The sequence below is a fragment of the Coregonus clupeaformis genome, chromosome 19, assembly GCF_020615455.1.
Source record: "Coregonus clupeaformis isolate EN_2021a chromosome 19, ASM2061545v1, whole genome shotgun sequence".
In the NCBI taxonomy this organism is placed as follows: domain Eukaryota; kingdom Metazoa; phylum Chordata; class Actinopteri; order Salmoniformes; family Salmonidae; genus Coregonus; species Coregonus clupeaformis.
The window spans coordinates 50,661,648-50,675,543 of NC_059210.1; the positions used below are offsets into that span (position 1 = coordinate 50,661,648).

At 40.4% G+C, this 13,896-nt stretch overlaps 1 protein-coding gene across 1 annotated transcript; it reads right to left on the reverse strand.

Moving 5' to 3' along the window:
* Window positions 1–94: 94 nt before the first annotated feature.
* Window positions 95–2,405, reverse strand: LOC121531421 (zinc finger and SCAN domain-containing protein 2). Its single transcript, XM_041836664.2, has 2 exons — window positions 2,064–2,405; window positions 95–1,436 (listed from the first exon to the last, which is right to left on the reverse strand). Exons 1-2 carry the CDS (start codon window positions 2,236–2,238, stop codon window positions 421–423), a joined length of 1,191 nt encoding a protein of 396 aa, XP_041692598.2. The 5' UTR covers window positions 2,239–2,405; the 3' UTR covers window positions 95–420.
* Window positions 2,406–13,896: the final 11,491 nt, after the last annotated feature.

Consider the following 13,896-nt stretch of genomic DNA (forward strand, 5'->3'; position numbering starts at 1 on the left):
CACATACTGTCCAAACTGAGTATATGCTTTGTGCTTATTATAGTTATTGGGCATTCAAAAGTAGCTCAACAAATTTCAATGGAATAAAACATACTTGAATTCACAGTACTTTTATTATGTTTCAGATGTATTACCATTAGTAGCTTATTTCCTTTCCTCCCACCATAATATAACTCCAAAAACACACAGGTTGTCTCTTTTTGAGAGCCAGGCTCATTCAAAGGCCTCACAATGGCGAGTTACTCCAGCATTAGGACTACACAGATCTAGGTGAGCAACGTACATGACAGTGGCCTGTGTGGACTTTTTAGAAGTTTAAGCAGCCACTGTCACTGAAATATTTACTGCAATCATTGCACTCATACACATTTTCCCCAGTGTGACTTTTCTGATTACACATGATTGGGTAAAGCAGTTTTTCTACATACAGGACACCTGTATGGTTTCGCCCCTGTGACTCCTCATCATGTGAAATGTCAGACGGAAGCTAGTGCTGAAACACTTGTCACAATGACTGCAGCTATATCCTTTACCTCCTGCATGAATCTTCATGTGCCTTTTCAGACTATTGCGAACGCTGAATTCTTTGCCACAATCAGAACATTGATACGGTTTATCCCCTGTGTGGGTTCTCATGTGCACAATCAGATCCCTATTGCTAGTGAAGCATTTACTACAAACATGACAACACATCCTATCTGCAATGTGAGTTTGGATGTGATGTTTCATACTTTCTGTGGACTCAAAACATTTTCCACACACACCACAAATATGTTCTTTCTCATTTGTATGAGTTTGCACATGTTTCATTAATGAACCCATGTACTGGAAAGACTTTCCACACACTTTACAACGGCAAGGAGCATTATCCCTTTGCCTGGATGATTTCAGATTGGACGACTCTGTGGATTTTCTACCCTTAGTATTAATGTGGGAGCTTTGTCTTTTTACTGTCCATCTTGTCTTTGATTTGACTGGTTTAAAACCTGACGGAGGCCCTCCGACTCCTATCCCATCAACGTTTTCACTCTGAGCTGCAAAACAGTATGGATTTCCTGCATAGATGGGCTGAGAATCACTGGTTGGTTCTGATACTCTGTAGTCCTCTCCATCAGTTTCTGTTTTGATATGTGCAGTTGAGGTGCTGGGTAGAGAGTCTCTCTCTTCTTTTCCCTCATTCTGGGCTTGATAAAGATATGAGTGCAGAGTTGGGTCCTCACAGTCAGTTTCCATAAAGGCAGAAGTGAATATGGCATCTTTGGTATCATCTTCCAGCTCTTGAAGCTGCTCTTCCCACTGACTGGTCCTGAGTTCCTCCTGTTCCTCCTTTATCTGCGTAGGCTCTGGGTCCTCCTGTCCGAGACTGGGGCTCCATTCCTGCACACAGTGCTGCTGCCCAGGGGGAACCTGTTCCGAGACTGACTGTTGGAGGATGTCTAGAGGCAAGTAGAAAGGAAGGATGCGATATAGAAAACCTGTAAGCCTACAATAGAGAGCAATAGTAATGGCTTGCTGGCCAAAGCCTATGGGGGAAATGAATGGTTTTTTTTGGTAGGGATTTTGGATAAACACAGAAAATGAGGTCTGTCATAAACACAGGCTCAGATCTTATACGTTTTGTTCTATGAGATCATCTTCATCAGCTAAAATCAGTTTTTGTGAATTGTGAAGCATGTATGTAATCAAAAGAAGCACATAAAGGCTTCTTAATTCATAAAGGTTATGTTAACTGACTGATATCATCTCATAGAACAAAACGCACTGTATAAGATCTCCTACGCATGTGTTAACCTCGGACCTTATTTTCGGCGTTTATCCCAAAACCCCATTATTTCAGAAGCATCAGACCCTACCGTACTGCATTCTTTCCCCATTCATGTCCCTCCGTAGGAACGGCTGAACGAACCAGAGATAACTCATTTCCGGTTTTTAGGACTACAAACGGGCGAGCTCTATGCCAATTCAGACATAAACGACATAACTATGTACCTGTAAAAGCTAATGTGATATTTTCTATCCACTTCCATACAATAACGGTTTAATAGACAGACGTAATTACAAACCTGATCTGTTTAGCTTTATGAGAGCTATTTCAAGCAGCCTCTGTAGACGGTCATTTTCCTCATTTGAACGGGAAACTTCTTCTGCTATCGTTTTTTCAACTGCCCCTAATATCTCCTCAGCAGCAGCACTTAATCGCTCATTGAGAAACACTCTTAACAGCTGTATTTTAGACATTTTAGATTACGTTTAGTAGCATCCGAGCTAGCTAGTTCCTGGTTTCTGTCCGTTTCCGCGCGCACCTCATCTGGCAGGAGGTAACACATTTTGCTTTATCACCACCTGCTGGAGTGGAGTACGACAAGATCGGTTCAGCGTTCAGTTTATGGAAATATTTTTAAATACAAAATGCACCCCATGACATATCCTATATTGACTGAAGTATCACTAATCACATATATGTACATTATATATTAATCCTATAATGTGACCTTCTCAGATGAGATGTGGATACTTTGACGGGAGGGCGGTGTGATATAATTAAAAGTGCCTTAATAATAACAAAATAATAATACAGAATCATAATGCGTACCAGTAAGTAAAATACTATTCATTTATTGAAATGTTGATAATACGATATTTGTGCTGTATTTATGTCTGATCTGGGTTTGATTCGTTATACCTAGGAATTCCTATAGGAATTCGTGGTTTTACTGTCAATTGGCCTAATGTATTGGTCGTGGGTTGCAGGGTTTTGGCCTACTTCTAAATTACACTGCGACCGCCATGGCAATTCTCTTTAAAAAAAAAATGTATTTCACTGTGACATGCTGCTGCTGACTATCAGGCAATGCTGTTGGTGAGTGATTGATTGAGTGGTGGGGAGGTGCCGGAGGGCTGTGTGTGTAGCTAAATACACTATCGGCTGAGTCATGTGAGTGAGAGGAGACAGAGCAGCACACATGCAGGTCGTGACAACTTTTTACAATTGTAGCCAGGCTATTTAACTTGTCATTATGCGCGAGTGTAAATGTGAAATGGAAGTTATGGAATTCCCTCGCGTGTTTCTGTTATGGGGAAAAGTCCTCAATGAAACGACATTAAATGTGGAGAATTATTGTTTGGCCATCAAGTAGCCTATTAATTTATATGCCATTGTAGGCTACTGTAGGCTACGATTTGATAAAATAAATGTGTTGAAATGACCAGTGGCGACCCGTCGTTCAGGGCCGGTGGTTCTGCTCCACATTTTTAGATAAAAAATAATATAAAATATATCTATGTTTTGGCTTGCCTGTTTTGCATGTTATTTTGGCATTAATACGTGTCACATATCAGTTTGCAAACAATGTAAAACATGTATTTTTATTTTTATCATTGAGTTAATAAATCCACATACAAACATGGTCTCTTTTTTGCTTTCTTGAGTAAGGCAGCTCCAAAATGCAGGTGTTTCAGCCTAGATCAGTGGTTTCTGTGGTGGTGGGGCAGCCAGCGGAAAATACAGAGCGTAGGTGTTGGTAATGTTCTCTAGTTGCTCAGTGTTCTGTCACTGGTGGGGATAGTACCTCACCGCCAAGTCTAAGGGTAGAGCTCGAAAATTCAAGCCCCTTGGGTGCTGCCATAGAGTTACATTAGAAGTGCCCATCCAAGAAGGCTCAAGGTCATTGGCCACAGATAAAATGATGTCAAATCACGTTATATCTACAGTAGCTTTGATTGGCCTGATCATGTCAACATCATACTTTCAAAATCTTAGCTAGCAGTCATCATCATGAATCAAGTTGACAATCTACTGGCAAATCCTTTTTATTCCTTGTCATATGAAGATAAATAATGAACATAAATTATAGATAAATATATCGGTGCTCATCGGCCATTGGACATAAACATTACACAACAAGTTGGAAATCGCAAATTCAATAATGAGTGGTTTGGAAGGAATCAGTGGCTAACTGCAAGCATTGCAAAGCAATCACTAGCCTGCTATTCAGTGGAGTGGCTGTGTGGTCCCAAATCTGGGATTAAGGGTCTCTTTTCCAAGTTTAAAATTATAAACATTCAACATTGGCCATGCTGTCAATGAAGCATGTGTTGTTTATAAAGAATAATGCTAATCTTTGCTGTGAGACCAAGGAGTCCGCTTACACTGTACTTTGATTATAAAGGTTTATTTATATCACAAGATTTCAGCATAAGTTTACAGACGTCTGCAGGCATCTGGAGAACAATGACTCGAAAATAATGTTGTTCTGACCTTTGTCTCAACCAAGTATTTATAATCTTTACCATGATATGGGTGGTTTCCCATACAGACCAATCCCATGAGACTTCCTCTGTTTTATGGGGTGCCCCTATAAAACTGCTCCCCAGATGCTTCCCTAAGCTGAATCAACATCCTCCAAGATACCATTTGAAAACGTTAGCAAAGTCATAAATTCCTCAGATACCACACATGATTTGTGCCACCCTCAAAACAACTGTTAACTCGGCACTACGAAAACTTGACTTCAGTGAGTTCAAGACAACTTGGGAAAAAATGAACTCCGACTGGGAAAATACATTTTGAACGGTCATCCAACTCAGAATTGTAAATCCGGAAGTCGGGTCTCTTTCTAGAGCTACGACCTGAAGATCAATGACGTCATCATGATTCGACCTTGTTTTGAAAGCACCATACACTACCAGTCAAAAGTTTGGACACACCTACTCATTCAAGTTTTTTATTTATTTTTATTTATTTTTATTTTTATACATTGTAGAATAATAGTGAAGATATCAAAACTATGAAATCACACATATGGAATCATGTAGTAACCAAAAAAGTGTTAAACAAATCAAAACATATTTCATATTTGAGATTCTTCAAATAGCCACCCTTTGCCTTGATGACAGTGTTGGAAATTGTTTAGTGGACTATGAGATAAAACTGAGTTAATCATGAACATATAGTTAACATTCTTTGTGGCTAACTGTGTGCATTATCCTGGTTGAGGTGATGCACAAATTAGACAGCTAAATCGGGTAAAAAAGTAGGTCATCCGCTGTAGGTGACACCATAAATTGGAAGTCGCGCCGTTCATCTCAGGTAGGTGAACGGTTGTGAACGCCACCAGGGCTTCAAAGTATAGAGAAATAATAAGATAGAGTAGGTCTGCTCATCTCGTACGGGGGAATGGTTTGTTTGAGCGGCTGTGGTTCATTCACTTGTGATTAAGTTGTATGTTTCATCTGTCTCATTCAGGTTGCTCATATGGTCAGCTTGATCAATTAGCTTTGTTCAAACGCCTGATACATTTGGTCGTCCTGCGGGTCATTCTGTCTGATTCATTTAAGTGCGAGTGGCTGTTTATCTGTGTGAGTGATCGGACAATAAAAAGAAATCCTGCAAATAATAGTATTTTCTGTAAGTGACAGGAAAGGGACTATATTTGAGGTCGTTTGAAGCTTCTAAAAGCTGGTGGAGAAAGGGCATTCCCATTAGGAAGAGGAGAATGAATAGTATGTGGATATTCATTTTCTAACGTGAGTTACTGGGAGGAGAAGATCAGAAGGTGTGTGTGTGTGTGTGTGTCTTTTCTCGGAGGGGTATGACAAATCCTGTTGGAGGAACAGGTCACGTGTACGGGGGTGATCATATGACGTCAACACATAGAATTTCGGTCAAGCTTTTAGGGGGTAATTAAAGTTGGGAAATGTAGAAGTAATATAGGATTATGGTAAAATTGACCACAGTAAAATAATAACTGTGATAGGGTTAACATTCCAAATTGGGGCCCGTTGGTAGAATAAAATATTCCTGTAGGTTATGCAAATAGTGATTAAGCGTGTTTGAGAACAACGTTGTGTGAATGTGAAATGAGGATGGGATAAATGTGGAAAATGAGTCATACTCTGAGGTTTGGATGATGGGATGGAGAGGATGTTATGACTGAGGGACGGGGGTCTAGGTAATTAAGTTGATGTTCCGCTGGGACTAGATTAGGGTAAACTAACTTGTGGCGATAAAGAATCATTAGAAATACGAATGGTTTGGTTAATATGAATATATTAGAATATTATGTATGTTATGTGCGGGTAATTGATTAGTAGAGAGTGGATAAAAGTGGAATAATACAGTGGGGAAAAAAGTATTTAGTCAGCCACCAATTGTGCAAGTTCTCCCACTTAAAAAGATGAGAGAGGCCTGTAATTTTCATCATAGGTACACGTCAACTATGACAGACAAAATGAGAAAAAGAAATCCAGAAAATCACATTGTAGGATTTTTAATGAATTTATTTGCAAATGATGGTGGAAAATAAGTATTTGGTCAATAACAAAAGTTTCTCAATACTTTGTTATATACCCTTTGTTGGCAATGACACAGGTCAAACGTTTTCTGTAAGTCTTCACAAGGTTTTCACACACTGTTGCTGGTATTTTGGCCCATTCCTCCATGCAGATCTCCTCTAGAGCAGTGATGTTTTGGGGCTGTCGCTGGGCAACACAGACTTTCAACTCCCTCCAAAGATTTTCTATGGGGTTGAGATCTGGAGACTGGCTAGGCCACTCCAGGACCTTGAAATGCTTCTTACGAAGCCACTCCTTCGTTGCCCGGGCGGTGTGTTTGGGATCATTGTCATGCTGAAAGACCCAGCCACGTTTCATCTTCAATGCCCTTGCTGATGGAAGGAGGTTTTCACTCAAAATCTCACGATACATGGCCCCATTCATTCTTTCCTTTACACGGATCAGTCGTCCTGGTCCCTTTGCAGAAAAACAGCCCCAAAGCATGATGTTTCCACCCCCATGCTTCACAGTAGGTATGGTGTTCTTTGGATGCATCTCAGCATTCTTTGTCCTATAAACACGACGAGTTGAGTTTTTACCAAAAAAGTTCTATTTTGGTTTCATCTGACCATATGACATTCTCCCAATCCTCTTCTGGATCATCCAAATGCACTCTAGCAAACTTCAGACGGGCCTGGACATGTACTGGCTTAAGCAGGGGGACACGTCTGGCACTGCAGGATTTGAGTCCCTGGCGGCATAGTGTGTTACTGATGGTAGGCTTTGTTACTTTGGTCCCAGCTCTCTGCAGGTCATTCACTAGGTCCCCCCGTGTGGTTCTGTGATTTTTGCTCACCGTTCTTGTGATCATTTTGACCCCACGGGGTGAGATCTTGCGTGGAGCCCCAGATCGAGGGAGATTATCAGTGGTCTTGAATGTCTTCCATTTCCTAATAATTGCTCCCACAGTTGATTTCTTCAAACCAAGCTGCTTACCTATTGCAGATTCAGTCTTCCCAGCCTGGTGCAGGTCTACAATTTTGTTTCTGGTGTCCTTTGACAGCTCTTTGGTCTTGGCCATAGTGGAGTTTGGAGTGTGACTGTTTGAGGTTGTGGACAGGTGTCTTTTATACTGATAACAAGTTCAAACAGGTGCCATTAATACAGGTAATGGGTGGAGGACAGAGGAGCCTCTTAAAGAAGAAGTTACAGGTCTGTGAGAGCCAGAAATCTTGCTTGTTTGTAGGTGACCAAATACTTATTTTCCACCATAATTTGCAAATAAATTCATTAAAAATCCTACAATGTGATTTTCTGGATTTCTTTTCTCAATTTGTCTGTCATAGTTGACGTGTACCTATGATGAAAATTACAGGCCTCTCTCATCTTTTTAAGTGGGAGAACTTGCACAATTGGTGGCTGACTAAATACATTTTTTCCCCACTGTATATAAGTGCTGGCTTGCACGCCCAAACACGTAGACGTACGTGGGGGGTGGGAGACTATACATAGATCATGTGATATAAATAAAATTAAGCATTATAATAACTATATCATTTCAGAAGCAGAGTTGATATAGTAAAGGAATTTTAGTATATTAGGGGGGAAGAACGTAATCCAGTTGAGTAAATTCGTTAGATCTGTTTCAAATCAATGAATGTAGGTTTGACTCGTTGACTGCGAAGTTATTTCCGATGAGCTTGTGAGATCTGTGTCCTTTAAAGCTATTTTCAGATTATTATGGTAGGTGCCAGATACTGAAACTACAGATCCTTATCATTTGAATAAAGGAGGATTTACTTGTCATTTCAATGAAGCATAGTTCTGCATTACTGACAAAAATTTAGATTTTCTGATTAGAGTGTAAGACTGGGATTTAGAAGTTTGCGGGGTTTGAAGTGAACGACTCCCGTATTCAACAGGAATAGTGGGGGGGGGGAGAAAGATAGTTATTTTCTGTGGCGCCAAATGAGTTGATAATTTGAAAAACTACTGAGGAAATAGTTGTAAATTGGAATATTGAATTGAATATGGATGTGAATTAAATGTATGCTTGTCAATGATAGCAAGTATTTGTTTTATTAATTAGAGCGTAATCAGAAAGGACAGTTACAGGAATTGGATAGCGGACTGGCAATTGCGATAGAGCTGAGGCCGTGATTTGAATTGATAACAAAGGAAAGTAATTTAATAGGGAAGTTAGATATTCAACAGTGAATTGTTTGGGTAGACAGAGGAAAGTAATGTCTTTTAGTAATATGAATGCAAATATACTAGTAGTTATTGGTGGTTTGGGAATAGACTGTACTAATGCCATGTTTTAGTTCGCGGGTAAAAGAGAGACAGTCTAGCAAGTAAGAATCGAGCTGTAAGAGGCATTTGAAGTCATACACAAAAATGTATGCACGCATGACTGTAAGTCGCTTTGGATAAAAGCGTCTGCTAAATGGCATATTATTATTATTATTATTGAAGTAGAAGTCTGAATAGTTGAATGGAAAATATTTATTTGACGAATTCTAATTGTTATTACGTTATTCTATAGTTTGCGTAAGTAGTTAAGGAATTCTAAAACAATAATTTGTTTTCGTTACGTGGACCAGTGGATTGCAAGTAGCTTTAGCTATTATGCTGATGGAATAGCACTAATTTATAGTGGGACCTAGATTTGTTAAACAATACATTTATATTTTAACTAAATTAATCCAATAGGCTACAATTATAACGTTATCAGAAAAAGGCACAAGCTAATGCGAAACAGCTATTACCTAGGTAATGAGACCAGGATGAGATTAATAATAGAAATCTAGATAGGAGAATGTAGGATAGGGACTAGCAGTCCAGATATAAACAAGTAAAAGAGAAAGCTGAAAGCCAAGGTTTAGGAATAAAAGCCGAAAGGAAGATTAGAAGGAGAACCCCAGGGAAACAGATAGAAAAGTTCAGATACGTGGAAAATAGAGTACGTTAATACAACGAGAGGGTTTTTGAAAAGTAGAGTAAGGATATTGATCGGGGAAAGTAGGGTGTGGTCTAGCGACCTAGAACGAATAGGGTACTGGGAAAATACCTAGGGACAGGAAAAGTGAGGGGGCTATTTTATAGGTTTGGGATAAGATAAGGGAACAAAGGAAAATAAGAGTATAGTTTGAAAGCACAGGGGAGTGAGTGTCTTATGTTAATGGAAGATGAGACAAGGGAACAAAGGATAAGAAGAATATTAAAAGAAAGGCAAGGGATAATCTCGTTTTTTGGAAAGAAGAAGAGAGAGAAAGAGAGAAATCTTGAAAATATTCTGTGAGGAAGGAAAGAGTTGGAGGGACAGCATAGCCAAGGATAGAAGGATAATAATGGAGAGGGAGAGTGAACCAAAAAAGGATGGCTTAAATACACCACCACCATACATGGAAGGGGGGCAGTATTCTCAGGTCACAGGTCTAGTCTCAATAACAGGGAATGTAGAGATGGAAGAGGAAAAAAGGAAGCAGCAGGTTTTCACACCAGGAAGAGGAGAACAATCACATTTAGATATAGACTGTTATGGAGGACTGAGGGGTATGTTACAGGAACTGGAAAATTATGGGATGGATGAACAAGAGTATGATGGGGAAAAAGGATGTGGAGAGGACAAGTGATGAGGAAGGTGAAGAATTTAGACAGTATGCTGACTCTGATCAAGGACAGAGTGAGACAGAGGGACTAACGTCAGAATCACCCAAGGAATTATGTGACCATATTATCCACGCAATGGAGAAATATAGGAGGGATGAACGGAAATTGGCGAAACAGTGGAGAGATTCTGAGAACTAGGACAGTTGCAGCTGGAAGAGCTGACAAGAAAGGACAAAAAGAAAACAGTTCAGTTATTATTTTTGGTTTAACAAGCAATATTGTTGTTGTTTTGTTTTTTGAACACATGAATCACGATGTGATGCATGTGTCCAAAGGGGGAAAATTGGGCTTACAGGGGTTTTACAGGGGTTTTAATGGTTGTAATGTATTTTGGGCTTACAGAGGTTTTAATGTTTTTGTGGTAAAATATGCAAACTGTATTAAGGATATGAGCAGTAGTAATAATGTGTTATGGGTTAGGTTAAATCTTTTTTTTTGTGATAGGAGGCAGGGTGTAGAGGTGGTCTGTCTATGAAATGAGTGGACTGCAACAAGCTGCAAGCAGGTGCGCTTCATAATCTCAAAGCTTCTCCTGACAGAAGAGAGGACATAAGTAGCATTCTGTGTTTCACCTAACCTAACAATGTTCTTAAGACTTTCTTCCCATGGGTGAAGGTAACTCTGCTGAACTGAGTAGGAGAATCTGAGCATTTTCTGCGCCCTGACGGTAAAAGTTTACAGAAGGAAGAGCTGGAAAGACCCTATGTGGAGGGGCCCGTACCAGGTTGCTTTATCTTGGCCAGGTCGCAGTTGTAAATGAGAACTTGTTCTCAACTGGCTTACCTGGTTAAATAAAGGTTAAATAAAAAATAAAAAATAAATAAAAAAGGTGTTGTTGGCTACCTCAATGATGGTAAAAGTGGCAGACACAGATACTTAGATCCATGTTTCCCACTATAGGAGTGTTCCAACCCCAGGAGAGGAAGATGGCCCCGCCATTGGGTAGCATTGTTGTCTTTTGTGTTTGTCTGTGTTTGTGTCTTTGCAGTAGTAACTCCGAGCTTCCCTATGGGTAGGCTGATAGAAGGACACTCTTCGCAGACCGATGTCGATGGATTGAGAGGGACTCTGGCTGATCCGGAGACCCTAGTGACGGAAGAAGGTTAACAGCTAAAATGACCATATATCATCATCCAGGTTACACCAACGGCGGTACGGATAGAGGGGAGCGTGACGGGTATAATCTAAAACCATTGTACCAGAGTACCACGAGGGAACCGATGACTTAGAGATGAGGGAGCTGAGGATGCTGGAGCTGGCAAGAATCAGGAGATGGGGGAGGATGGCAATTACTGATGAGCTACGTGTTCTTGCTGATTCCCTCGGCGGAGAGCCAGACCTTCAAGACATCCCATACCTTCAAGACCTCCAAGACTTCCAAGAAATCCTAGACCTCCAAGATATTCCAGACATCCAAGACGCACCAGATATCCTCATCATTGATTTCTCTGCCGTTGATTAGTTCCCCTAAAAATAAGGCGAATAGCATACTGACAGTAGTGAAGAGCAAAATATCAAGACATAGAGATATAGACAGGATTCAAATGTATATTCCTGCACAGGCAGGAACCATAACTAAAATACAGAAAGGGATTGCTATTAAAATACGAGGGTCGACTGGTTATTGGTGTAGGAGGAACCAGCACAAGGGTTATGGGGAAATTACATGGGGTAGTGTGACCATAAGATAATCAAAGAAAAAGACAGGTGGATAATAGACATAAGGATAACCGCCCAAGACTTAGATAAACAATTTGATGTAGTACTTAGTGCTACATTTCCAGGGGGAAGTGTTGGAGAAGTAGTTATTCCTTGGGAAAATGCACTAAACCTTGTACATGTTAGAGCCATACCAAATGCAGAAGAAAGGGAATGGAAGGAGCCGTTAAACAATGATTGGTATAGATGAGCACAATATATTACAATAAAATTAAAGAAAATAGTCTAATATGCACCACATCTCCTGTAAAAGAATTAACAGTAATTCCAAATCCTCACAGTTACCAGGACTGTGCTATGTTCAACCACAACTTCTGTCATTTAAGGAACTCGGAAAGACCGTAGTGCGCAGCAGAATGTTTGTCATATTTAGGAAATCCTAAATACAGTGAGGGAGAAAAAGTATTTGATCCCCTGCTGATTTTGTACGTTTGCCCACTGACAAAAACATTATCAGTCTATCATTTTAATGGTAGGTTTATTTGAACAGTGAGAGACAGAATAACAACAAAAAAATCCAGAAAAATGCATGTACATTTTTTTATAAATTGATTTGCATTTTAATGAGGGAAATAAGTATTTGACCCCTCTGCAAAACATGACTTAGTACTTGATGGCAAAACCCTTGTTGGCAATCACAGAGGTCAGACGTTTCTTGTAGTTGGCCACCAGGTTTGCACACATCTCAGGAGGGATTTTGTCCCACTCGTCTTTGCAGATCTTCTCCAAGTCATTAAGGTTTCGAGGCTGACGTTTGGCAACTCGAATCTTCAGCTCCCTCCACAGATTCTCTATGGGATTAAGGTCTGGAGACTGGCTAGGCCACTCCAGGACCTTAATATGCTTCTTCTTGAGCCACTCCTTTGTTGCCTTGGCCGTGTGTTTTGGGTCATTGTCATGCTGGAATACCCATCCACGACCCATTTTCAATGCCCTGGCTGAGGGAAGGAGGTTCTCACCCAAGATTTGACGGTACATGGCCCCGTCCATCGTCCCTTTGATGCGGTGAAATTGTCCTGTCCCCTTAGCAGAAAAACACCCCCAAAGCATAATGTTTCCACTTCCATGTTTGACGGTGGGGATGGTGTTCTTGGGGTCATAGGCAGCATTCCTCCTCCTCCAAACACGGCGAGTTGAGTTGATGCCAAAGAGCTCCATTTTGGTCTCATCTGACCACAACACTTTCACCCAGTTCTCCTCTGAATCATTCAGATGTTCATTGGCAAACATCAGACGGGCATGTATATGTGCTTTCTTGAGCAGGGGGACCTTGCGGGCGCTGCAGGATTTCAGTCCTTCACGGCCTAGTGTGTTACCAATTGTTTTCTTGGTGACTATGGTCCCAGCTGCCTTGAGATCATTGACAAGATCCTCCCGTGTAGTTCTGGGCTGATTCCTCACCATTCTCATGATTATTGCAACTCCACGAGGTGAGATCTAGCATGGAGCCCCAGGCCGAGGGAGATTGACAGGTCTTTTGTGGTTCTTCCATTTGCGAATAATCGCACCAACTGTTGTCACCTTCTCACCAAGCTGCTTGGCGATGGTCTTGTAGCCCATTCCAGCCTTGTGTAGGTCTACAATCTTGTCCCTGACATCCTTGGAGAGCTCTTTGGTCTTGGCCATGGTGGAGAGTTTGGAATCTGATTGATTGATTGCTTCTGTGGACAGGTGTCTTTTATACAGGTAACAAGAGTGTGCTCCTAATCTCAGCTCGTTACCTGTATAAAAGACACCTGGGAGCCAGAAATCTTTCTGATTGAGAGGGGGTCAAATACTTATTACCCTCATTAAAATGCATATCAATTCATAACATTTTTGACATGCGTTTTTCTGGATTTTTTTGTTGTTATTCTGTCTCTCACTGTTCAAATAAACCTACCATTAAAATTATAGACTGATCATTCTTTGTCAGTGGGGCAAACGTACAAAATCAGCAGAGGATCAAATACTTTTTTCCCTCACTGTATGTTTCTTTGTATTCTATATCTGGCAATGACTCCAGATATACAGTACCAGTCAAAAGTTTGGACACACCTACTCATTCAAGGGTTTTTCTTTATTTTTACTATTTTCTACATTGTAGAATAATAGTGAAGACATCAAAACTATTAAATAACACATATGGAATCATGTAGTAACCAAAAAAGTGTTAAACAAATCAAAATATATGTTATATTTTAGATTCTTCAAAGTAGCCACCCTTTGCCTTGATGACAGCTTTGCACATTT

Bases quoted from the DNA above. Each gene is read 5' to 3' on its own strand.
- LOC121531421 (XM_041836664.2), bottom strand. From the start codon at position 2,238: ATGTCTAAAATACAGCTGTTAAGAGTGTTTCTCAATGAGCGATTAAGT. The intron at 1,437-2,063 runs GTTTGTAATTAC...ACTTGCCTCTAG, and splicing joins CATAAAGCTAAACAGATCAG to ACATCCTCCAACAGTCAGTC.